A 23,463-nucleotide genomic window follows, 5' to 3' on the forward strand; every position below is an offset into this window, starting at 1 on the left:
GCGCGCTCCAATGACGTCACGGGGCTACTTTCCGGCCGGTGGCAGAGTCGGGCTGAAGTTGTGAGGCCGGGGGAGCCATGGGGGCCACTGGCGACGCCGAGCAGCCGCGGGGACCCGGCGGGGCAGAGCGGGGCGGCCCCGAGCTGGGCGACGCGGGCGCAGCGGGGCAGCTGGTTCTCACGGTGAGGACGCCCCCGGGGAGGCCGGGGCTGGGCCTCGGCTCGGGCCGGCTGGGCCTCGGGCTCCCGGGACCCTGGCCCGCGGGCGAGAGAACGCGGCGGCTGGTGCTGCCCAGGGGGTTGGCGTTTTCGCGTCCGACGACCTGGATTCAAATTCTGGTGCCGCCCTCCTAGCTAGGTGACGTGAGCCAGTCCTGTCAACCCCTGAGCTCCAGTTTCCTCTTCTGTAAAATGGAGATGATGAGTGCCGCCTCATAAAGTTGTTATGGGGATGGGGTGTAAAGGCGAAGAAAGCGCCCAGCACACCACCTGCCCCAGAGTAGTCCCTCTGTAAACACTGGTTCCCTTCCTCCTGCCGTCCCAGAAAAGCTGGGGCTTGGGACTTTCGAGGCAGGAAACTTTACCTCAGTTCCTCCACCCCGGCAGGGCCTTGCAACCGCCGCCCTCCCGCCTATCCCAGGGTGGGAGAGGTGCTAAAAGTACCCGAGAAACAGGGGTGTCTACGTTTAACTTCATACTCACCCTCCACTCTACCCCAGTGTCAGGGCCCTCAGTGACATCTGTTCCGTTGGTCCCCACAGAACCCCTGGAACATAATGATAAAGCACCGGCAGGTGCAGCGAAGGGGCCGCCGCTCACAGATGACAACAAGGTAAGGCTGGTCCTGGGTATTTGCCTCCCAGGCATTGGCTTGGATGGCACCTTTGGGGTCCCCACTGCACAGAGCTGAAAAGAGATCATCAGCCATTAGAAAGAACACTGGACTAGGAAAGAGGAGAGTCAGCTTCTGTAACTTTGTGTGTGACCTTGGGTTGAATCATTGCCCCCTCTGGACTCATGTACAAAATGAGGAGGTATCATGGATTCAGCAGTGCCTGAGATCCCTAACGTTCACTGGGCTCTGTGGTTGAGGGCTCTAAAGAGGCAGAATAGCATGGAGGTTCAGAAAAAAGTGGGGCTAATAGTGTATTTCTCAGTGAAGGGAGAGAGCACAAGATGGACCTACAGGATGCTGATATTTCTTGACCTGGGTCGTGATTAAGTGGATGTTCACTAAAACTATTTGTTAAAGGGTATAGACTTTGTATTTCATTAAACACTTTAAAAAGTAGTACTCATTTCATAGGGTTATTATGAAAATGGAATAAAGCCATACACCTGTGTAGTTCGCACAGAACCTGGGCGTGTAGCTTGTTTTCAGGTGAAGCTGTCTAATACTGTCATTAAAGGAGCCTGTGTCAATAATTGGCTGGGCAGACTAGGAAAGATATGTTTGGGTCATGGCCCTGACTGTGTCTCCCTCCTGAATGCAGTTTCACAGATCCCGCCATCTCCATGGACCTCCTCCGAGCTGTCCTGCAGCCTAGCATCAATGAGGAGATCCAGACTGTCTTCAACAAGTACATGAAGGTGAGAGCGACAGAGACCCATGGGTGGGCCCTTCCTACATAACAATCCCCCTGGCTCTCTCTAGTACGCACAGATGTGTAAAGTCTTCCAATTAGGAACTCCTGAGAACTTTTACCCGCTCTCTTTGGGGGTAATTTAAATACCTCTTCTGCCAAGCTGTTATGAGGACAAAATAAGTTAAGCGTAATGTGCTCGGCACCATGTTTCAAATAAGTGTTTTTATTACTTGTTTAACAGTATCAACATTATTATTATTAAAAATTCCTTTCTAGGCCTCTAAGTAAACTTCTACATGACTCTACCTGATTGTCCCATAGATGCTTCAAACAGCATATTCAGAACTGAACTTTTTCTTCCTAAACCTCTTCCTCTTGTGTTTACTCATTCAAGAAGTATTTACTGAGCTCCCACCATAATAGCACTGTTCAAGGCACTGAGGATGTAATAGCGAATGAAATGAACAGTGTCCCTGCCCTCTTTAGACAGATACGTACTACATTAGGGAACGCCGGAGAGAAGGGGGAGAGAGTGACCAGTGGGGAACAGTAGTGGTGTTTCATAGATTGTGTCCGGGAAAGCCACATGTGAGCAGAGACCTGAGTAAAGGGAGGGAAAAACAAGCTATGCGGACACATCAGGGGAAAGCAGTCCAGGCAGAGGGAACAAGGGCAAACGCCCTGAGGCAGGAGTGTGCTTGGCACATTCAAAGCAACAAAGTCTCCAGTGTGGATGGAGCAGACTGAGGAGGAGGAGGGTAATAGGAGAGGTAATCAGAGAGGAAATAGGGGCCCAATTCATGCAGAACCTTTGAGGCCAACCTTTAAGGATGTTGGGGTTTACTGAGTAAAATAGAGGCTCTTGGAGAGTTTTGAGCAGAGCACTTAATCTGAACATTTTTAAAGGGTCGCTCTGACTGATATGAAGAGAATCGTCTGCAGGAGGACTAGTTAGGAGGCTTGAGATGATAGTGGCTTGAGTGTTAGCAGTAAAGGTGTTGGGCAGGAGTGAGATTCCATGTGTATTTTAAAGGTAACAACAAGCTTTGCTGATGATTCAGATGTGCAGGGTAACAGAACAAGAGAAGTAAACTCATCAGTTATCTGCCCTGGGCAACTATAAAAACAAGCCACCGACTTGCTATGAGGAAGACAGGAATGAGCAGGGGGAATCAGGAGCTCAGTTTGGGACATGTGAAGTTTGAATGTGACTACCATTCACTTAGAAACCGGAAACCAAGGACTCTGCCTTTCTTTCATCTTCCCCATCCAGTCAGAGTCCTATACATTCCACTTCACAATCTGTCGTGCCCTTCTTCCTCGCCTCCACCTTGGTTCAGGCCTTCATTTTCTCTTACCCAGGCTCCTCCTGTAATCCCCGACTGCCGCTCTTCTTCCCCTTTCATCCCACTCTCCCTGCAGATGCCAGTGACCTCTAAGGTGTAAACCTAAGGGTGTCAATCCCCTATTTGAAATCCCTCAGTGCGGGCGCCTGGGTGGCTCAGTTGGTTAAGCAACTGCCTTCGGCTCAGGTCATGATCCTTGAGACCCAGGATCGAGTCCCGCATCGGGTTCCCCGCTCAGCGGGGAATCTGCTTCTCCCTCTGACCCTCCCCCCTCTCATGTGCTCTCTCTCTCTCTCTCAAATAAATAAATAAAATCTTAAAAAAATAAAATAAAATAAAATAAAATCCCTCGGTGAACTCTTGGGTGGCTCAGTCAGTTAGGTGTATGACTTCAGCTCAGGTCATGATCTCCGGGTCCAGGGGTTGAGCCCTGTGTCAGGCTCCCTGCTCAGTGGGGGAGTCTGCTTCTCCCTCTGCCCCTTCCCACGGCTCGTGCGTGCACGCGTGCTCACTCACTCTCTCTCAAATAAGTGAATGAAGTCTTTTTAAAAAAAGAAAAAAAAATGGAAAGGCAAACATTTTTTCCTCAAGAAAATTTCTCTCCAGAAGCTCATACAATTTTGTATTTATCCCAGCAGCATTTGCGAATGCCTTATGCAGGACCAGATTTCATTCTTAGGTCCAGAATCCACTTACAGTCACCCCTGTATATTCATCACACTGCCTACCTCACAGGCTGGCTGTAAAGAATCCAGATTGTTTTAGCTAGCCTTCACTTAGCCAGTAATCAACATTGAACACCAGTATTAATCTCTAGTTCTTAGGGTTTTTGTTTTTGTTTTTTAAGATTTTATTGATTTATTTGAGAGAGAGAAAGAGAGAGAGAGAGCATGAGAGGGAGGAGGGGCAGAGGGAGAGGGAGAAGCAGACTCCCCGCTGAGCAGGGAGCCTGACGCAGCACTCGATCCTAGGAACCTGAGATCATGACCTGAGCCGAAGGCAGATGCTTAACCAACTGAGCCACTCAGGCACCCCAGGGATTTTGTTTTAAAGTGACTCATCTGACTATTCATTTAATTTGGCCTGAAGAATTCTCCTCTTCAACTCGTGAGGTTTCTAATCCACACCTTCTCGCTCTTCTCCTTGGTTGAACGTTAACAATATCAGGCATTTGGACTTGGCAAATATAAAATGAAAGTACAGGGCGCCTGGGTGGCTCAGTTGGTTAAGCGACTGCCTTCAGCTCAGGTCATGATCCTGGAGTCCCGGGATCGAGTCCCGCATCGGACTCCCTGCTCAGTGGGGAGTCTGCTTCTCCCTCTGATCCTCCCCCTTTCATGCTCTTTGTCTCCCATTCTCTCTCTCAGATAAATAAATAAAAAATCTTTAAAAATAAAATAAAATAAAATAAAATAAAATGAAAGTACATCCCCTTGGGGAGTGCCTGGCTGGCTCAGTCAGTACAGCATGCAATTCTTTTTTTTTTTTTTAGATTTATTTATCTATTTGAGAGAGAGAGAAAATGCAAGTGGGGGCAGAGGGAGAGAGAGAAGCAGGCTCCCCACTGAATGGGGTGCCTGATGTGGGACTCCATCTCACGACCCTGAGATCATGACCTGAGCTGAAATCAAGTGTTGGACACAACCAGCTAAGCCACCCAGGTTCCCCAAGCATGCAACTCTTAATCTCAGGGTCATGAGTTTAAGCCCCAGGTTGGGGAACGTGGAGCCTACTTAAAATTTAAAAAAAAAGAAGAAGAAGAAGAAAGAAAAGAAACAAAGTACGTCCCCATAGTTGTCTCCCACAGTGTATAGGTACCAGAATTTTTCTGTGTGACGCTGTCTTCTGGAGACACAACTTGGACTCTTATTATGAATGTGTTCCCAGTGCCTCCATTTGGGACCATCACCTGTCCTTCAGTGTTTTCAGGCTCTAACTGTCCCTCTTCCGCCGTGGAGGAACCTTCTGCCTTCCCTTTCCCCAGCTGATTGGGACTGCTGGTGTCCTGGGGCCCTGGCCAGGACTCATGCCACCCATCCCACATGTTTCTTTCGGATTGAGCAAGTTCAGAATTCAGTGAGGACCTTCTACTCTCAGGATCTTTTCTGGTCTGCCCTGGGCTGTTCACTGAGGGCGCTGGCATTCTTTTTTCCTTCTACGGAAGTAATATAGGTATATTATAAAAATTGAGAGACTATAAATAAGCAAAAGAAGAAAGAAATCATCCATAGTGTCACCACTGTTAATTTAATATATATCCCTGTAGTTCTTTTGTCTTTCTCTGTTTGCTTGTTGCTGTTTTAAATAAATAGGCTCGGGCACCTGGGTGGCTCAGTCGGTTAAGCGTCTGCCTGTGGCTCAGGTCATGATCCCAGAGTCCCAGGATTAAGTCCCACATCGGGCTCCCTGCTTCTCCCTCTGACCCACCTTCTCTCGCACACTGTCTCTCTCGCTCTCTCTCAAATAAATAAAATCTAAAAAAATAATAAATAGGCTCATTCTGTATCAAACTGTTTGATACCTTGCTTCCTTCACTTAGCAATATATCATAAATGCCTTTTCATGTCAAAAACATACTCTCCTATACCATCCTTACTGTAATTTTTAATATTTGCATATTATTTCCTGGTATGGATATGCCATGATTTATTTAAGCTATAATTAACATTTAGGTTATTCTTTGATTCTGTACTATTTACACCTTAATGCTGTAATGGCCATCCTCTGGGCACCTCCATGATTGTTATCCTCCTTAAGACAGGATAGGGTGGGGAAGTACAGCTGGGATCTGACTCTAGATCTGTCTGATCTGAAAGCCACATTTATAATCACTTTTCCCTTCTGTATGAGAGGAAGATAAAAGCTTCTCTTTTATATTCAGTTTCCTTCAAGTTGTTGCAAATTAGCAGGTCTTCTGACCTTGTCCTCTGCTCTACTTCTCCCTAGTTCTTCCAGAAGGCAGCACTGAATGTCAGAGACAATGTCGGGGAAGAGGTGGACGCGGAGCAGCTGATCCAGGAGGCCTGTCGGAGCTGCCTGGAGCAGGTGAGACCCAAGCAGACAAGAGACGCACAGACGTAGGCCCAGGCTTAGTCCTCAGGGCTTTACTAAGAAGTGTGATCACTTCATTCGTGGTCCTTGGGGGGATGCCTGACAAGCCACTAGCCTCCAGAGAGGGCCTGGAGCTGTTGCTGACAGAAGGGAAGTGGCTTTTCTGTACCCTGTACTGGGATCGATGCTTTCACATGCATTAGCTCATTGACACCCCAGAAGGCATATTCTAATCCCTAGTTTCCAGATGAAGAAACTGCGGCTCAGAACAGGCAAGAATTAGAACAGCTGAGGACTCTCTCACCTCTGCAACTGGTGACTTCACTCTTCAAGTCACAGCCCCTTTTGGTACTGTGGGGCCTATCTGCCTTCCTGCCTCAAGGGGTGTGCTCAGCAGAAATGACATCAAGTCTAAAAATGTCTGTGTTCCCAAAGTAGAAGTGAACCTGTTTGTGTGTGTCAGCTGTTCTTATTAATAGGAATTGTCAGCATCACCCAGATTCTGTGCTTAACTGTGAAACCACTAGCTGTGAGAGATGGAAATTTCTTCATACTCAGAGCCACAGAGGCTGGTTTGAACTTAGTCCTAGGAGGGTGATTCTCAGGAGATGAGAGAGTAATGTCTTCTGGGAGGTGGGCTGGCCAGCTGCTCAGGCACAGCCTCAGAAAAGAGCAAGACCAGGGCCTGAGCCTCAGCTTTGGAGAGGGCAGAACTCCATCCATTAGTGCACTGAAAGCTGATCTGCTTCCCATGGTCTTAATTTAAGCCAACCAAACTCCTAAGAGGCCAGTTCATTACTTCACTCTGCAACTGGAGTATGTTATAATCAGTTGTAACATCTGCTGATAATAAAACATGGCAGTTTGCTAATGTTCTTACAAGTTTGAACTGAATCAAGATTAAATTGGTAAACCTTCAGTCTCAGTTGCATCCCAGAATGCTTCCTTGAGTTTATTTACCTCTCCAGCTAATATATATTGTGCGCCATTTCTGTGCCAGGCCCCAGCTGCACTGTGCAAAATGGACACAGTCCTTACCCCCAGATCCCTGACATTACTCCAGTAATCATTCAATAGATCTGGAGTTACGAACTGTTCTAAGTGCTATGAGCATAGGAGGCAATGAAGAGAGTACACTAGAAGGTACAGAGCCCAGAGGCAAAAGGGAGTGGAGTACATCCAAGGGACAGAAAGAAGCCAGGGTTGCTGGTTTTCAGAGGGTGGAGAGAATGATACTTGGTGAGGTTGGAAAGGTAAGCAGAGGCCAAATCAAGCCAAATTACAGGTGTGGAGTTTTAAGCAGAAGAGTTGCCTACTGAGATTTGCATTTTGAGAGATCACTCTGGCTGCTATATGGAGATTGGTTTGGGAATCTGCCCTGGAGATTGGAAGGGAAATGCATGAAACTCTTCAGGAGTCCCCGGGAAAGATGAGATGAAAGTGAACGGGGCATGATCTGTACTCCATGGATGGGTACACCTTTCCAGTCTCCTGAGTCCCCAACGTCCACCTCGTGGAGTCCCTTTGCCGGTATCAGTGTGACTGGGAAGCTGGAATATGGAACAGATGGTGTATGATCAGAGCACAGGAATTGAGCACAGGAAGGTAGAAAGCCCAAAGTTCAGCTGGAAACCAGATGAATCAAGAAACTTCAAACAAGTCTTTGGACCTTTCTGTTCCTCAGTTTCCTTATCCCTAAAATTGGGAGCAAGAATCTACCACCAGTGGTTTGCTATGAGGATTAAATGAGAAAATTTATGCACACTACCAGTACCGCGTGGGTGCATACAACACAGAACATTCTAGATATCAAATACATGGGAGTTCTATTCATGATTATAGTACACAACTGCCTCACAACAGAGCCTGGCTTTCGGGTAGCCCAGGATACTTGAAGTTCTTTGGGGTCCCCTTGTCTGAACTGCACACAGAATTTCTTGTTGTGTGAAAAGATTCTTCACATTGGATGTGAGACAATTCGAGAAGGGTTTTTAGTTTGTTTGGGTTAAGACTTGATTTGTTTGCACTTCTGACACCACATTGACCATCTCAGTCGTGCTTCCTAATCTCCTTAGCTACCCCTTTCTGGTGATTTCCTAGGGAGAAATGGCTGACCTTATCTATAGCCCGTTGCCTTGCATTTTTTGTTTGCTTGATTTTGTTTGCATGGCAGTTGTTTTTGTTTGTTCATTTTATTTATGTGAGTAATACATATCCGTTAAGAAAAATTTGGCATGGTAGTTAAGAATGCAGGCTTTCTCTTGATTTGCACTGTCCAGATATGAGTCCTGGCTTTACCACTGACTAGCTGTGTGACTTGAGGCGAGTTACCTCACCTTACTAAATCTCAGTTTTCTCATCTGCGAAATGGGTGTAGAGGTGCTGCATCATAGGATTGTTGTGAGGATTAAATGTGCTAATACTCTTAAGGCTTTTAGATCAGTAATAAGGACTCAGTAAATGTTACCTACTGTGGGTTTGTATTAAAATTAGACTATAAATTATAAGGAAGAAAATTAAAATTTCTCATAGTCTCACTACCAGCAATAAGTTCTATTAACATTTTGATGCATTTTCTTCATTTTCCTATGTATGTTTTTACACATGTGCGTTCATTCACTGGGGCACTGGGAATGCAATGAAGAGCAAAAACAGACCACCCAGGGGCGCCTGGGTGGCTCAGTCGTTAAGCGTCTGCCTTCGGCTCAGGTCATTATCCCAGGGTCCTGGGATCGAGCCCCGCATCAGGCTCCCTGCTCAGCGGGAAGCCTGCTTCTCCCTCTCCCACTCCCCCTGCTTGTGTTCCCTCTCTCGCTGTGTCTCTCTCTGTCAAATAAATAAAAAATCTTTAAAAAAAAAAAAAAAAACAGACCACCCTGGAACCCATGGTCCCCTTCGGCGGCCACGCTATTTCTCTGTTCCCTTTTACAGCTCGACTTTGGGAAAGGGGGCTGTCGCTGGCTCCACTTTGTAACCTCCTGTTCATTCTTTTGCTCACTTTATTCAGTCCCCACCACTTCCCTGAAACCTCTCTTATATCAGGGTCCTCAGTACCCCCATGTTATCAAATCCTGTGGACCCTAACTGTCCTCAGTTTACCCAGCTTCTTGGTGGCATTTATCACAGGGTCATTTCATGTTTCTTGGAACACTCCTTTCTCAGTTCCAGTGCTTTGACTTTGCGTCCACTCCTCTTCAGCCTCCTGGACCAGCTTGCCTTCTCTTCTGTGGTTCACTCTCATTCTAGCTGATTTCCTCCAGTCCTGTGGCTTTGAAAACAACTTAACTGCTGTTGATTCCCAGATGTGTATCTCAGCCCTGAGCTGCTTCACTCTTGCCTTCTTTCGATCCATTCTCACAGCAGCCAGACCCATCTTTTTAAAGATGAACCAGATTGTGTCACTCTCCTCTTTAAAACCCAGGGACTTCCCACTGCAGGCAGAATAAAACCCTGATGCCTTAACGTGACCCACAGAGCCCTACCTGGACTGGCTCCTGCCTGTTCCTTTAACTTCATCTCATCCCACCACCCCCTCACTGGCTATCTTCTAGCTGTACTGGAATCCTTTCTCCAGTACACCAAGCTCAGCGTCTTTGCACTTGCTGTTCTCGCTGCCCAGCATGCTCTATCCTTAACTCTTTATATAGCTGCCTCCTTTTCTTCAGATTGAGCTCAAATATTGCCTCATCAGAGAGGCCTTCCCTGGCCACTCCATCTAAAGTAGTCCTCCTAGGGAAACCTGGGTGGCTCGTCGGTTAAGCATCTGCCTTTGGCTCAGGTCATGATCTCAGAGTCCTGAGATGGAGCCTGCTCAGCGGGGAGTCTGCTTCTCCCTCTCCCTTTGCCCCTTCCCTCCCCCCTCCATGCTCTCGCTCTCTCTCGCTCTCTCTCGCTCTCTCTTGCTCTCTCTCTCAAATAAATAAAATCTTTTTAAAAATAAAGTAGGGACACCTGGGTGGCTCAGTTGGTTAAGTGTCTGCTCAGGTCATGATTATTTCAGCTTATTTCAGCTCAGGTCATGATCCCGGGGTCCTGGGATTGAGCCCCACATCAGTCTCCCTGCTCGGCACGGAGCCTGCTGCTCCCCCTGCTTGTGTGCTCCCTCTCTCTCTGTGTCTGACAAATAAAATCTTTTTAAAAATAAAGTAGCCCAGGGGCGCCTGGGTGGCTCAGTCGTTAAGCGGCTGCCTTCGGCTCAGGTCATGATCCCAGAGTCCTGGGATCGAGCCCCGCATCCGACTCCCTGCTCGGCGGGAAGCCTCCTTCTCCCTCTCCCACTCTCCCTGCTTGTGTTGCCTCTCTCACTGTGTCTTTCTCTGTCAAATAAATAAATAAAATCTTTAAAAAATAAAATTAAATTAAAATTTAAAAAAATAAAGTAGCCCCCATCTCACTCCTTTCCCCACCTCCAGTTAATCTCCATCACCTTACTTGTTGATTTCTACCACTTATTTCAATCTGAAATTATTAATAGTTCATGACTTTATTTTCTGTCTCCCTTTCCACCCCCACCTCTGCTAAAAGCTTGAGCTTTACAAGAGTTGAGGCCTGACGTTGTTCACTGCAGTATGCCCTGCCCTAGAATATGACTCTTAATATGTGGACACTGAGTGTGTGCTGAATGTTGCAGGCGTGAATGAAGGAGGAAATGAACAAATGGCAAACGAACAAACAGGGTTCCTGCTCTCCTAAAACCTACAGCCTGGTTAGGCAGACGGGTATGAATTACAGTACCACAAAACGTGCGCATAATTCCACGCAGAGACTTGTGCGCTCTTCACTGCAATGTTTGGAGGAGGTTTAGGAGTCTAATATTGGACTTAGCAATTGGGACCTCTACACATAGACACCAGGCAGACTGTTGTATAAATCTGGAGCTCAAAGGAGAGGCCACAGCTGAAGAGAAAAAATCATAGAGTCAACATTGTGTGTCAGCTGTACTCAGATTCTTAAAAATTACAGTGTCATCAGTTTATAGATGTTAACTGAAGCTGTGAGCATGATGAGAGCAGATAGAATACCAAATGGAAGAAGACAGAATGAACCACACTGAGGAAGATGAGCCAGCAAAGAAGGCTAAGAGAGAGTGGCCAGACAAGTAGGAGGAAAACCAGGGAAGTGTGGCCATAGGGGCCAGTAGGAGAGAGTTTCCAGAAGAGGGGAGTGCTCAGGCCCATCGAATGCTGCTCATGGGAACACAACTCTTCACATGACCTACAGGGCCCTGCCTACCTTGCCACACTCCTCATTCACGCCTCTCTCCTCTGCCCATTATTTGCCAGGCTATCTTCTTCTTCAAACAAGCCAAGTCTGTTCCCACTTTGGGGCTCTTGGACTCCCTGCTGCTGACACGCTTCTCCTCAGCTCTTCTGATAGCTGGCTCCTTCTCCGCAGCCCAGCCCAGCCCAGAAGGCTGCCTTCTCAGCACAGCCTCCCCTGACCGCCTACTTAAAGCAGCCCTCCCCTCTGCTAATTCTCTGTCACATCTGCCTGGGGTTTTTTTCCTCCACACCATTTATCATGATCTGAAATTACCTTGTTTGTTTATTTGCTTATTATCCAGGTTGCCCGTGGAGTATAGCTCCACGAGAGCAGGGACTGTGCATGTGCCATTTACTGCTGTGTCCCCAGCCACTTCTGGACTAGGGGCTCAGTATTTATTAAATGAAAAGCAGCAGCTTTTGAGGAATATGTATTATATTAATGCATTTAGTTAGGAAAAATAATATATAGTATATATTTACATGGAAAAAAGTAATGAAGAATTTGCATTGAAATATTAACAGTAGTCTGTGGATACAGAGATTTCAGGTTTGGTGTGGGGGTTTTTTGCAGTTTCATCTTTAATTTTTCAGCAATGATCATTAATTATAGTTGACCCTTGAAAAAGGTAGGGGTGAGGGGCGCCGACTTCCTGCAGTGGAAAATACACATATAAACTTTTTTTTTTTTTTAAGTAATCTCTGCACCCAGTATGGGGCTCGAACTCACGACCCCAAGATCAAGAGTCACATGCTGTACCAGCTGAGCCAGCCAGGCACCCCCATATATACTTTGACTCCAAAAACTAACAGCTTATGTTGACCAGAAACCTTACCAGTAACATCAACAGTTGATTAACACATATTTTGTATGTTATATGTTTTTTAGATTGTATTCTTACAATAAAATAGAGAAAAGAAAATGTTACTAAGAAAATCATAAGGAAGAGAAAATACATTTGTAGTACTGTACTGTTTTCATCAAAAAAAAAAAAAAAACTGTGTTAAGTGGGCCCGTGCGATTCAAACCCATGTTGTTCAAGGGTCAACTGTACTTAAGTTTAAAGAAAAAAAAAATAGATATCTATGCATATGCATATCTCGGAGTGCCTTTGTACTGGCCATGAAAACATTTCAACCCAGTTTGGAGTTTTAACCCAGCAGTTACCCACCAAAATTGTGACTGTTAACACTTGATCTTTTCCCTTCAGGCTAAACTACTGTTTTCAGATGGAGAAAAAGTAATACCCAGATTGACCCATGAGCTTCCAGGGATAAAGGTCAGAATCACTGGGTCTGGGGTGTTGCCAGGGGAGACCGATGAGGCTGGGAGGCAGGTGAACTCTGTGGGCCCGGGGAGCTTCCACATGCTACCCATTCGTAGGACCAGGTGCAAATGAGGCCCGGCCCGGGGAGGGGCCGGATGGTATAGTCCAGGGCTCTGTCTTCCGCAGCCCCTGGGGACCTGCCGATCCCAGGCGCTGGCTCTCCACTGACCCCTCCCTTCCATTTTCCTCCAGCGTGGCCGACAGACAGAAGAGGAATGTGCCCATCGAGGAAGCCCCGTTCCCAAAAAGGTAACTCATCTCCTTGTTTTCTGGCTGGGAAAAGGCCCTGTAATTCCAGAAGGTAGAGGGCTTCCTCCATGCACCGTGGGGCCTTTCTAGCATGAGAGGCAGGCCCCCTGGAGATTGTTAACTCTCCCTGTTCACTCTCAAGCCTCATTTGGTCTCTTTGGAAAACCATCTCCACCAAGTGACCCTGGACCTGCCAGTGGCATGGGGTGGGGCTTCCCACGTGGTCAGGCCTCTGACAGCTGTTCTTTCTGGCAGAGGAAGGGACGGCCTCCTGGACACATGCTGTCAAATGATCGGGCAGCCGCCGGCATGGTGTGAGTAGGGGCCAGCAGTGCAGGGAGAGCAGGGAGGGGGTGGGCCTGGAGGGAAAGAGGCCAGAGCTCCTCACCTGCCGAAATCAGATCCAGCTGTTTAAGTCACCGTGGAGGAGGGTTAGTCTAGTTTGAGGGGTGGGGAAAGAAGGCAGCAGGGAGGACACTATTTTATCCTGCTTTTGCCCTGGAACTGTTCAGCCCAGCTTCATTAAATACCAGAGCTGTTTTTATTGTTAGTACACTCTGAATGCTCATAACGTGCTGTAACTGCTCTAAATATCTTATATGCTTTACCTTCTAATCCTTACAGCCGCCCTCTAGTGAAGGTATAGTTAATTTTGTAAATCAGGAGACAGACTCAGAGGGGCGCCTGGGTGGCTCAGTCAGTTAAGCATCTGCCTTCAGCTCAGGTCATGATCCCAGGGTCCTGGGATCGAGCCCCGTGTTGGGCTCTCCGCTCAGCGGGGAGCCTGCTTCTCCCTCTGCCTGCTTGTGCACTCTCTCTCTCTCTCTGTCTGACAAGTAAATAAAACATTTCTTAAAAAAAAAAAAAAAAAAAAGGAAACAGGCTCAGAGAATTTTTGTCCAAGGTCAACCAGCTAATAATGAGCACAGTTGTACTACAAAGGTTTTTGAAGCAACAGAATCTTTTCTTCAAATAAAACTCTACGTGGAAGTCTAATCGAGAAAGCCACACCGGTTTGGTTGGGAGCCGCAGGGACAGTCTGAAACCACTGGCTTAGGAGACGGAGCAGTAAGGTCGTCACACCATGGCTTGCCCCCCCGCCCCGTACCTGCCCCCCCACCCCCGAAGCAGCTCTGCGGCTCACAAACACAGGACGGGGGGCAGCTGCTGTTGTTCCCTCCTTTTCACAGAGAAGGAAACGACATCTCAGAGAGCTTCCTGGACCTGCCCATGTGGCTAGGTAACCTCAGAGTCAGTCCTAGAATGGCGTTTGCCTTTGTATGTCCTCCAGTGGCTTACCAGGAGGAAAGACCGCCAGGGCCAAAGCGAGAGTGTGTGAGGAACTCCCACCACCACAGCAGGCTTTGTTCCAGTCCTAGGCCTCACCTCAGGGAAGTCACCTTTCTTCTTTCCTTCCAATCAGATGGAAACCAAAATCCTGTGAACCAATTCGCCGAGAAGGCCCCAAGGTATGATTATGTGAGCATGGGAATGACCGCCGACCGCCATCTCCGGGAGACCCACCGTGAGGGAAGAGGCTGAGGGATGTGCCACACGCCATTCCAGAGCCACCCCCCACCTGTTCTCCAACCCCCACCCTGCACCAGCACCCCCACTGGCCTCCCAGAAGGACCTTAAACAGGGATTGGAACTAGGGGTGCTTAATATAGGACAGGTCCTGCCCGAAATCTTTTGTATGTTATCTCATTTGATCTTTATAACAATCTTATGAGATAGATTCTGTTACTGTTCTGTGGTGTAGCATATTAACTATAGTTATCGTATACACTTAATAACCTTGAACTTATATTAAGGCTCAGAGACCTGCCCAGAGTCACATAGCTGCTAAATGGTCAAGCCAAGTCTCAAAGCCAAGGTCCATTGCCACCAGACACTATGCTCTTAACCATTAGCCTCTGTTGCCTCCAAAACAGTTGTTTGGAAGCTCTTTTAGCAATAGAATCCTTTCTTCAAATAAAATCACGAGTGGAAGCCCAGTAAAGTAGGTGAAGGCTCCACTGGCCTGGTGGAGGCTCTGTCCAGTAGAAAGCTTCCGCCGCCTGTGGTACTGGCCATCTCGGCTCTCACACTGGTGACCATGCCTTTCATCTTAAACTCTGCTCCCTTCGAGCCAATAATCCTGCATTTCCCTGATGTTTCTGTAACTCTCCAGACATCCTTTCTCTCATGAGTTCCTCTTCCTCAGCAGTGACCCATATACATGGGCGTCCCTCAGAATTGTCTCGCTGGCCCACTCCTGCCTGTAAAATTTCTGTGAATGCTCTCAATCATTCACTCTTAGGATTTCAGGGACCAGTGTATGGTGAAGTCGCCATACCTTTGTCCCTCATGTCTCTTTTCTGGTGTAGAATTTATGTCTCCTACCGTCTGCTAGATCTCCCTGCCTGGAATTTCTGTAGCATTTCAAACTCAGCCTATCCAAAATTGCAGTCAGAATCTTTCCTCGTAGACCTTCTTTGACATTCTCTGCTTTAGTCATCTTTCCCTCTTCCCGTCTATATCCACTCGAGTCCTGGCTGATCCCGCCTCCCACATTGCTCACAGCTCCTCTTCCCTCCTTGTCATCCTTACTGCCGTCTGAGCTCAGAGCCTCATCTTCTCTCAGAAATGCTTTAGTACAGGGGCGCCTGGGTGGCTCAGTCGTTAAGCGTCTGCCTTCGGCTCAGGTCATGATCCCAGGGTCCTGGGATCGAGCCCCGCATCGGGCTCTCTGCTCAGTGGGAAGCCTGCTTCTCCCTCTCCACTCCCCCTGCTTGTGTTCCTTCTCTCGCTGTATCTCTCTGTCAAATAAATAAAATCTTTAAAAAAAAAAAAAAAGAAAGAAATGCTTTAGTACAGCAACCTCTAAACTGCTCCCAGCCTATAGTCTTGACATTTCGAATCCATTAGCCATGTGTGGGCGAGTAAGCTGTCTTTAAAGCAAATCTGGCTCTCCCTATTTAGAGACCTCAGTGACTCCGCATGACCTACAGAATAAAGTGCAGACCCCTAAAAGCAGGCCCAGGCCTCTAGCCCCTGTCTGCCTCTCCAACCTCCTCTGTTGCCACTCCCTAATCCGTGCTCTCTCCTTTTAGCTACACGGAATCGCTCGTGGTCTCTCCAGCCTGCCAAGCCGGCTCTCACTTCCTCTCATTTATACTGTACTGCCCTTTCTTCCTCCCCGCTGCCCTTCCAGAATTAACCTGAGAATTACCTCTGCAAGGGAGCCTTCCTGTTGCCCTCCCCCATGGCATCCCTCTCACCTGGCATCTGTATCCCTGTCTGTCTCATGCTGGTATAATTATCTATACATAATTTCTGTGGCCCCCAGAAAGCAGAGACTGTATCTTACTCATCTCTTTATCCCCAATATCTAGCCCAGCATATTGTCAGTACTTGGTTTCTTGAATCAGCTGTTTGGAATAGTGGACAAGGATGGTGGTAGGAGAAGGCAGGAGAAGAGTATTTCCATCCTGCCCACCAGGTAAACCTCACCCTCACCAGCCTCTCTCTCTTTTGCATAGTGGGACCCAGCCCGGCTGAATGAATCTACCACGTTTGTGCTGGGATCTCGAGCCAACAAGTAAGTTCCAGAGCTTTGGCACTGAGGGAGGGGACAACTTGGGGACCTACCCCTAGGACTGCAGCTGCTGGATTCCTTACCACCCCTCTGTTCCTTTTCAGGGCCCTGGGAATGGGGGGCACCAGAGGAAGAATCTACATCAAGCACCCGCACCTCTTTAAGGTAGGTGAGTGCTGCGAGTCAGGCAGGCCGTTGCAGTGTGTGCGGTGGGAGCTCTGGATGGCACAGAGAAGCTTGGAACAAACACTGATCTGGGAGTCAGGACTTCTGTGTTCTAGTTACCCCTCTGCCCTTAACCTTTACCTTTTGTAATTTACTGAACATTCTGCCCCTCAATAACAACTGCTTTCCTTGTGTGCTTATTGTGGACCAAACCGGGTTTCAGGTGCTGCACTTTATCTCAGGGAGCTATCCTTTAAAACAGAGATGGCTCTCATTGTTTTACAAATTAAAACATAGGGGCGCCTGGGTGGCTCAGTCGTTAAGACGTCTGCCTTCAGCTCAGGTCATGATCCCAGGGTCCTGGGATCGAGCCCCACATTGGGCTCCCTGCTCAACAGGAAGCCTGCTTCTCCCTCTCCCACTCCCCCTGCCTGTGTTCCCTCTCTCGCTGTGTCTCTCTCTGTCAAATAAATTTAAAAAAATAAAAAATAAAACATAAAAAAAACAAAAACAGGGGTAAAGAAAGGCTAAGTGACTTGCCCAAAGTTACTCAGCCAATAAGTGATGAGTAGGATTCCAGTCTGGGTCTGTCTTCAGCAAAGCCTGAGCTCTTCCCCATTACCTTATTCAATTGTCTATAAAATAAAGAGGTTGGAGCAAGGCAGCAGTTCTATCGCTTTTCAAAGAGAGGTACTTAAGTCTCTACTATTTAAGAAAATAATGGGGGGGCATGATATCAGTCACCCTCTTAAATGAATTTGTGTTTCTTCAGTCACAAAAGTATCCAAATATATTAGAAAATAGCGCATGTGTGTTCAAGACGTGTTATTGCACCCATCCGTAAGGCTTGGGGTCCCAGAATTACAGCTCTGTCTACTACATTCTGTGCAAGTTCAGGTTCTTTGAAGGGTGGACCTGCTTCTTCTTTTTAAGTCTTACATCCTGAGATCCTCAGCACCTAGACAGTGTGGCCTACTTGCTACTTCATTTTCCTTTCAGTGTCTTCACTCCTGCTGTTCCCTCTGATGACCTTCCCCCTACCCCCCGGCTTATATCTCTGCCTGACACTTCTGTAAGATCCACCTCTTCCAAAACCCTTCATGCATCATCCCCCAAGTGTATGTGCTCTGGAACTTCCTTGGAACTCCAGTAGCACAATGGTTAAGAGTATGGTTTTAGTCCTGGTTCCGCTACTTAGTAACCGTGTGACCTTGGGCAAGTGGCTTCACATTTTTCTTTTTCTTTCTTTCTTTCTTTCTTTCTTTCTTTCTTTCTTTTTTCTTTCTCTTTTCTTTCCTTTCCTTTTCTTTCTTTTCTTTCTTTTCTTTTCTTTCTTTCTTTCTTTTCTTTCTTAATTCAGTTTAGTTAACATATAGTATATTATTAGTTACAGAGGTAGGATTTAGTGATTCATCAGTTACATATAACACCCAGTGCTCATTCCATCAACTGCCCTCCTTAATGCCCCATCATCCAGTTACCTTACCCCCCCACCTCCCCTCCAGCAGCCCTTAGTTTGTTTCCTAGAGTTAAGAGTCTCTTATGGTTTGCCTTCTTCTCTGTTTTTATCTTATTTTATTTTTCCTTCCCATTTCTGAGCCTGTTTTGCTTTCTACAAAAAGAGAATGATACAGTCCAACCTTATAGGATTGGTAGAATTAGGGGAGAGTGCAGCAAAGCTCCCAGCGCACTGCCTGGCACATAGCAAGGGCTCCGTGAATGTTCGATATTACCAGCACATATTCCCAATTCTTCAATCTGCCGTTTGCAATCAACTGCCGACCCACACTCATTACCAGTGGGAACGATCTCGCACTATAGTCTTTCCAGTCTAAGAAGTGGAGGGAAAATATTTTTGTTGTTTTAATTCTCTGTTCGTGACGATAGGCATCTTTTCACTCATTTAGCATCCATTTGTATTTCTTCTGTAAACTGCCTCTTGTATCTTTTGTCCATTTTTCTGTCTTCCTAAAGGCATTCAAATTTTTCTTTTCCTTTTTAACTTTTTTTTTTATTATAGAAATAATATATAAAACCCATTCTTATTGTAAAAAGACTCAGTATGCAGAAGCTAATAGGGAACAAAACACAAAGTTCCCTTCATCCTTGACTCCGAGTCTCCTCCCCTCGAGGCCACCACTGCCAGCATGGCAGCATTCTCCAGGCCTCCCTGTGCACACACATGGGTGTGGGTGTGTGTATGGCCTTCAGTGATATTTTATGTTATTGACTATACATGTCAATAGCAATAATACATCTATAACTACATATTGTTCTCTGATTTTATTTTTTTCACCCCAAAATTCATTCGTTCATTGAACACATATTTGTTGAGTGCTAAGCATTCTCAAAGTGCTAGAGATACAGCAGTGAACAAAATGGACACACAAAACTCCTTGCCTTCACAGAGCTAAAATTCTAATGCATGGCCAGGTATGGCCTGTGGGCCAAATCCAACCAGGAGCCTGTTTTTGTCCGACTCGAGTTTTTTATATTTTTAAAGGGTGATTTAAAAAAATAAAAATGGGGGTGCCTGGCCGGCTCAATCAGTGGAGTGTGTGACTCTTGATCTCGGGGTTATAAGTTCGAGGCCCACGTTGGGTGTAGAGGTTACTTAAAAATAAAATTTGTAAAAACAATTAAAAAAATAAAAATGAAGGATATGCGACAAAGATGTATGTGGCCAGCAAAGCCTAAAATATTTACTAGCTGGCCCTTTACAGAAAAAGTGAGCTGACCACTATAAATCTGTGGATGATATCTTAAAGATTTGTCCATGTTATTAAGTCTCCCTCATTTTATTTCTTTTTTTTTTTTTTTTTAAGATTTATTTATTTATTTATTTGACAGAGAGAGAGACAGTGAGAGAGGGAATACAAGCAGGGGGAGTGGGAGAGTTTGGAGAAGCAGGCTTCCCGCCGAGCAGGGAGCCCGATGCGGGGCTCGATCCCAGGACCCTGGGATCATGACCTGAGCCGAAGGCAGACGCTTAATGACTGAGCCACTCAGGCACCCCCCTCATTTTATTTCTAACAGCTGTGTAGAATTCATAAAATGGCTATTCCATAATTTATTTCATTATCCCCCTATTAGTGGATATTTACGTTTTTCCAACAGTTTTGCTATTACAAACAGTGCTAGCCCAAACATCCCTTGTGTACATGTGTGGGTGATTCTGCAGGATACATCCCTGGAAGTGGGATTAAAATTGGGTTAGAAAATGCATACTCTTATTAAATTTTTTTATTAATATTTCTATTACTTGGGAAGTGAAATATTTACACGCAAAGGGTAGTATACCATACAGATTTCTCAGCTTTGTCTCTATTTCAACTGTCCTGCCTATTTTATAAAATCTACCTTTATTGAGCACTTTGTGTCAGATACTGTCTTTACCACTTTTTATGCACTATCTCATTTATCCTTAACAAGCTTCTAAGTATTGATACTGTTTGTTTCAGAGATGAAGAAACTGAGTCTCAAGGATTATTACTGCCCAGGTTGACACCATCTACTAAGAGGCAGGAACCAGAATTTTTTTTTTTTAAGATTTTATTTATTTATTTGACAGACAGCGAGAGAGGGAACACAAGGGGTGTGGGAGAGGGAGAAGTAGGCTTCCCGCTGAGCAGGGAGCCTGATGCGGGGCTCGATCCCAGGACACTGGGATCACGACCTGAGCCGAAGGCAGACGCTCAACGACTGAGCCACCCAGGCGCCCCAGAACCAGAATGTAAACCTAATCCCAAAACCAAGTTCTTAACCACGGTGCTATTCTGCTCCCCCCAGAGCATGACCTGTTCTGATTTTTGTTTCGGAAAATATGGTCACCATAACAGTTCGTATGTGTGGTAAACTACCTCAGGTCATTTTTCGAAAAAGAGTAGAGCTCTAGAATAATAGTCACCAGTCTGACCAGTTGCCAGAGTGCTGTGCTTTGAGAAAGGAAGGGGTAGGAAGTGTGCTAAACCTCTGGGATTTGGGTCCCATCCCCTGGCCTCCTGGGCTCAGCTCCGCTTGCTGTGAAGAGGTTGGCAAGCCCTCTGCATTCACCAGGCTGGGACGAGGTCTTGGTGAGGGATGCTCAGGGGCTGAGAGATGCTCTGAAACCAAATGAGAAAAGTTCCTCCCACTAGGCTAACGTCTGTGACTTCATCCCTTCCAGTATGCAGCCGACCCCCAGGACAAGCACTGGCTGGCCGAGCAGCATCACATGCGGGCAACAGGGGGGAAGATGGTAAGCACTGTTCACACATGCCCAGCCAGAGACCCACCCAGCCCAGGGGCCAAGGGTCCGGCTATTGGTGGCACTTCCCTCCATGTCTGAGACTCTCAAAGCCTGATGAATGTGGAAAGGGAGACTTGCCAGGGTAGAGGGGGCCCATTCCTTCCCACTGAAGACCACACTTAATCCCTGGATTCCCTTCCCACACACCACTCCCTCACTCCCTCCTTCACCATCCTTATTCAGATTATATTAGCTGTGCATAAGAATGGCAGGTGCACGGCACACGTAACACTGCTTTTGCCTCATGTGCCCATTGACAGATGGCTCTCACGGATCACCACCTCTTCCACCAGACACAGCTGTAGGATCTCCCCAACACAGTGCTCCAGGCAGCACCTCCTGTCAGTAGGAGTTAGCACATGCAGTGAAACCTGTTTGCCACGCCTAGCAGCCCCTTCCGGAATCACCTCTGCTTAAAGAGTTCTTAGCTCATCAAGCAACGACCTTGGGAAAACCATCGTTGCATGTGTTCTGAAACTAGCAGGGCTTTGTCCATCACCTGCGGACTCAGTCCCACCGCGGGGACTGCTCCTGTGAGAATTCAGTGGCCTTGCAAACCAGTATACCATCTCTCTTCTGGCAAGGAAACTATCTTCTATTTTACTACTCTACTTATTCCTACACCCTGTTTAAGAAGATTTGAGGGAACTTACCACATACATAAAATGCAACATAATGTAAATAAGAAATAGATGGGAAGAGGAAAGACAGGATCTAACATTAAGCCATGAACAAGACTAGCTTTGAAAGGAGTGTTTTTTTTAATAGCTGACCTGGGAAACTAGCACACTTCCAAGGGTTTTTGCAAATTCAGTGCTAGGCCCTTCTCAGGGACATCTCATTGGTTACAGAGTTCACAGTGCTCATAAGATGACAGATTACTCAGGGGACACACACAGATTACTCCTGACCCTAAGACTAGAAAGAACTGTCTCCCCCAGAAGACTTTCCCATGTGATGAATGACATCCCCTGTGTGGTAAGCACACGAGAGGGCTCTCTCCCCCTGCAGAGCATGGCATTGTGCCACAGCCGAGCTGCAGGCCCCTGGTAGGGGACAGCAGTGCAGCTTCTCACGTTTGCCCTTCTGCCACGAAGTTCAAACCCAGATCATCTCAGTTCCTAGAGTTAACATTACAGCTTCCTCCTCCTGATTCCCTGTTTCCATGTGTGTTTTGCTAGCTCTCTTGCGATTTCATTTTAAGCACCCAGAGTCCTTTTTTAAAAGAGGAGGAGGCTGTAAGTCACCCATCTCCACTCCCTAACCCATAAAGTTTCTATTTGAGTGAAAGGTTGTCTCATGGAGCTACTTTCCAGTCTCTCCCTACTCGCTCTCCTAAACTGTAAATTATGCCCCTCTCCCTTCCAGCCCTTACATTAAGTACATGTTTAATAGTATTGTTGAGTTGAAATGAATCAGAGACAGTGACCACTCTCCTTTGCTCCTGCCCCAGGCCTACCTCCTCATCGAGGAGGACATCCGGGACCTCGCAGCCAGTGATGACTACAGGTAAAACCAGTCATCTGTCCCCTGCCCCCCCACACACACAGTGGCCCCTTGGGGTGAACCTGGGCCTGCACCCTCCTTGCTTCAACTCTCCTCCTCAACGTCTGTTCCAGAGGATGTCTGGACCTGAAGTTGGAGGAGCTGAAATCCTTTGTGCTACCCTCCTGGATGGTCGAGAAGATGCGAAAGTACATGGAGACACTACGGACAGAGAACGAGCATCGTGCTGTTGAAGCACCTCCACAGACCTGACCGAAGCCAAGTCCCCTGGCTACACTTGGCAGCCCTCCTCCAAGGCCCTGTCACCCACTGAGGCCACTGCTGGGACTGCTCCTGGATGGATCTCAGCGGCATTAAGCTGTGCCTGGGCTAGTCTGTAGTGACTCACTACAGAGCACCCCCAGACTGGCACGTGGTTCTATATTTGTAAAGTTATCGGGTTAAGCAATTAAACAGTTTGTAATAAACACAGTGAGCTAGCTGTGCGGTCTGTTGTAGGGGCTGACAAAATACCAAAGGATCTAGACGTGGGTGTAGGAAAAAAGGACCGGGTACCCCTCCCCCATCGCAGGTCGGACCCAGTAAGGTCCCACTGCCCCGTGCATATCTGCTTTATGAGACAAAGCTGGGAACACCGTGTACCCTGCGATACGTCTTCATCCCCTAAGGTACAGAAGTGGCAGGACGTGTTGGCTGGCACCATGGGGGTTGAGGACAGACCAGAAGAAAAGTGCGGAGAGGCTTTTATTACCCCCGTCTTACAGGTGAAAATACTAAATGCCGTGTCCGAGGTCACACAGCAAACCGCTGGAGAGGCAGCTGTAGGAGCCTGTTTGTTTCCAACAGTCTCCTGCTCTGGCCATCATACCCCTCCCATGATGTCCCTGCAGAGGTGTCCGGGACATTAAAATATGTGGAGGAGCAGGGGTTCCGGGTTCAGGGAAGGGTACCGATGTCGCCAGACCGGAGACGTGCCCTTCCCCTGGGAGTAGGAACCCGGCTGCTCGCTCTGGTAGCCAGGCCTGGGACCCGAAAGGGTTCACCCCACGTGGACTTTTTCTCGGCCCTTTAATGGTCGGCGTTTCCCAAAGGCCACCAATCCGC

The 23,463-nt window shown here is 47.2% G+C and overlaps 1 protein-coding gene across 1 annotated transcript; it reads left to right on the top strand.

The window, feature by feature from the left end:
* Positions 1–2: 2 nt before the first annotated feature.
* DNTTIP1 (deoxynucleotidyltransferase terminal interacting protein 1) lies at positions 3–22,826 on the top strand. The gene is made up of 13 exons (XM_036103851.2): positions 3–182; positions 761–831; positions 1,493–1,589; positions 5,878–5,976; positions 12,455–12,523; positions 12,764–12,820; positions 13,076–13,134; positions 14,244–14,289; positions 16,345–16,403; positions 16,505–16,565; positions 20,731–20,802; positions 22,307–22,362; positions 22,473–22,826. The coding sequence occupies exons 1-13, from the start codon at positions 78–80 to the stop codon at positions 22,609–22,611; spliced, it is 990 nt and encodes a 329-aa protein (XP_035959744.1). The 5' UTR covers positions 3–77; the 3' UTR covers positions 22,612–22,826.
* Positions 22,827–23,463: the final 637 nt, after the last annotated feature.

This window comes from Halichoerus grypus, chromosome 10 (assembly GCF_964656455.1).
Source record: "Halichoerus grypus chromosome 10, mHalGry1.hap1.1, whole genome shotgun sequence".
NCBI classification, from domain to species: Eukaryota; Metazoa; Chordata; class Mammalia; order Carnivora; family Phocidae; genus Halichoerus; species Halichoerus grypus.

Coding starts and splice junctions, on each gene's coding strand:
- DNTTIP1 (XM_036103851.2), top strand. CDS start 78: ATGGGGGCCACTGGCGACGCCGAGCAGCCGCGGGGACCCGGCGGGGCA. Junction 12,524..12,763: donor ATGAGCTTCCAGGGATAAAG/GTCAGAATCACT, acceptor ATTTTCCTCCAG/CGTGGCCGACAGACAGAAGA. Junction 14,290..16,344: donor TTCGCCGAGAAGGCCCCAAG/GTATGATTATGT, acceptor TCTTTTGCATAG/TGGGACCCAGCCCGGCTGAA.